At 39.6% G+C, this 689-nt stretch overlaps 1 protein-coding gene across 1 annotated transcript in view; it reads right to left on the bottom strand.

Moving 5' to 3' along the window:
• Positions 1-689, bottom strand: part of LOC119592801 (kinesin-like protein KIF3A) — a 19,500-nt gene continuing 18,811 nt past the window's right edge. The window contains 1 exon segment of the mRNA XM_037941711.1: positions 1-362. Coding sequence (XP_037797639.1) covers positions 222-362 — 141 coding nt within the window. The 3' untranslated portion in view covers positions 1-221.

Raw genomic sequence — 689 nt, 5'->3', positions numbered from 1 at the left:
ATTTCCATCTCCATCTCTTACTCTATTTTGGTTTATTATACTACCACTTATAAAGCTCATTTCCATACACACAGTTCAGTTCCAATTTTAGATGCATGGTGCTATTCTTACTTCTCACTGCTGGAAATAAACTGGCTCATAACTCCTCTCTCAACGCTGTCTTCACACCACAAAAATCTATATCACCCTTGGAAACCAAGCCATTTGGGAAGGAGTTGAAACTACTTGTCGTATTTCCTGGCAGACCTGGCGTGTTTGGGTCTCGGAATGCCTGATTTCTTTCTAAGCGGTTTGGCAGCAGGTTTTGTGTACACCTCGGGACTGTATGTCTTGTAGACCTGCCACATATCCCCATCTTGATTCTGGAATATAAAGCAGAAGGTTATAAGGCTTTATGTCATGGCTGAAAACACTGGCTGATTTTAATTCCTATCATGATATAGGTATTAGATGCATATTGAAACACCAAGAATTATACTGCTGTTCTACAGAATTTCATTGATACAGTGTATGCATTACAACATATCTTTACATACAAGTGTGCTTACATGTATTGTGTGTGTGTGGCCAAAGCCTCCTTCCCTTTAAGCAAAGAATAAAGTACACTGGGAAATCCTCATTTATGGGAAATACATGCAAGCCTAATTCCCTTTCTGGGTTAGCTTTCAGGAGGTTAATGCATGTGAGAG

Source organism: Penaeus monodon, chromosome 31 (assembly GCF_015228065.2).
Source record: "Penaeus monodon isolate SGIC_2016 chromosome 31, NSTDA_Pmon_1, whole genome shotgun sequence".
Classification (NCBI taxonomy): Eukaryota; Metazoa; Arthropoda; class Malacostraca; order Decapoda; family Penaeidae; genus Penaeus; species Penaeus monodon.
Note: the sequence above shows the minus strand (reverse complement) of the source record. Positions and strands in the feature narration are given on the sequence as shown.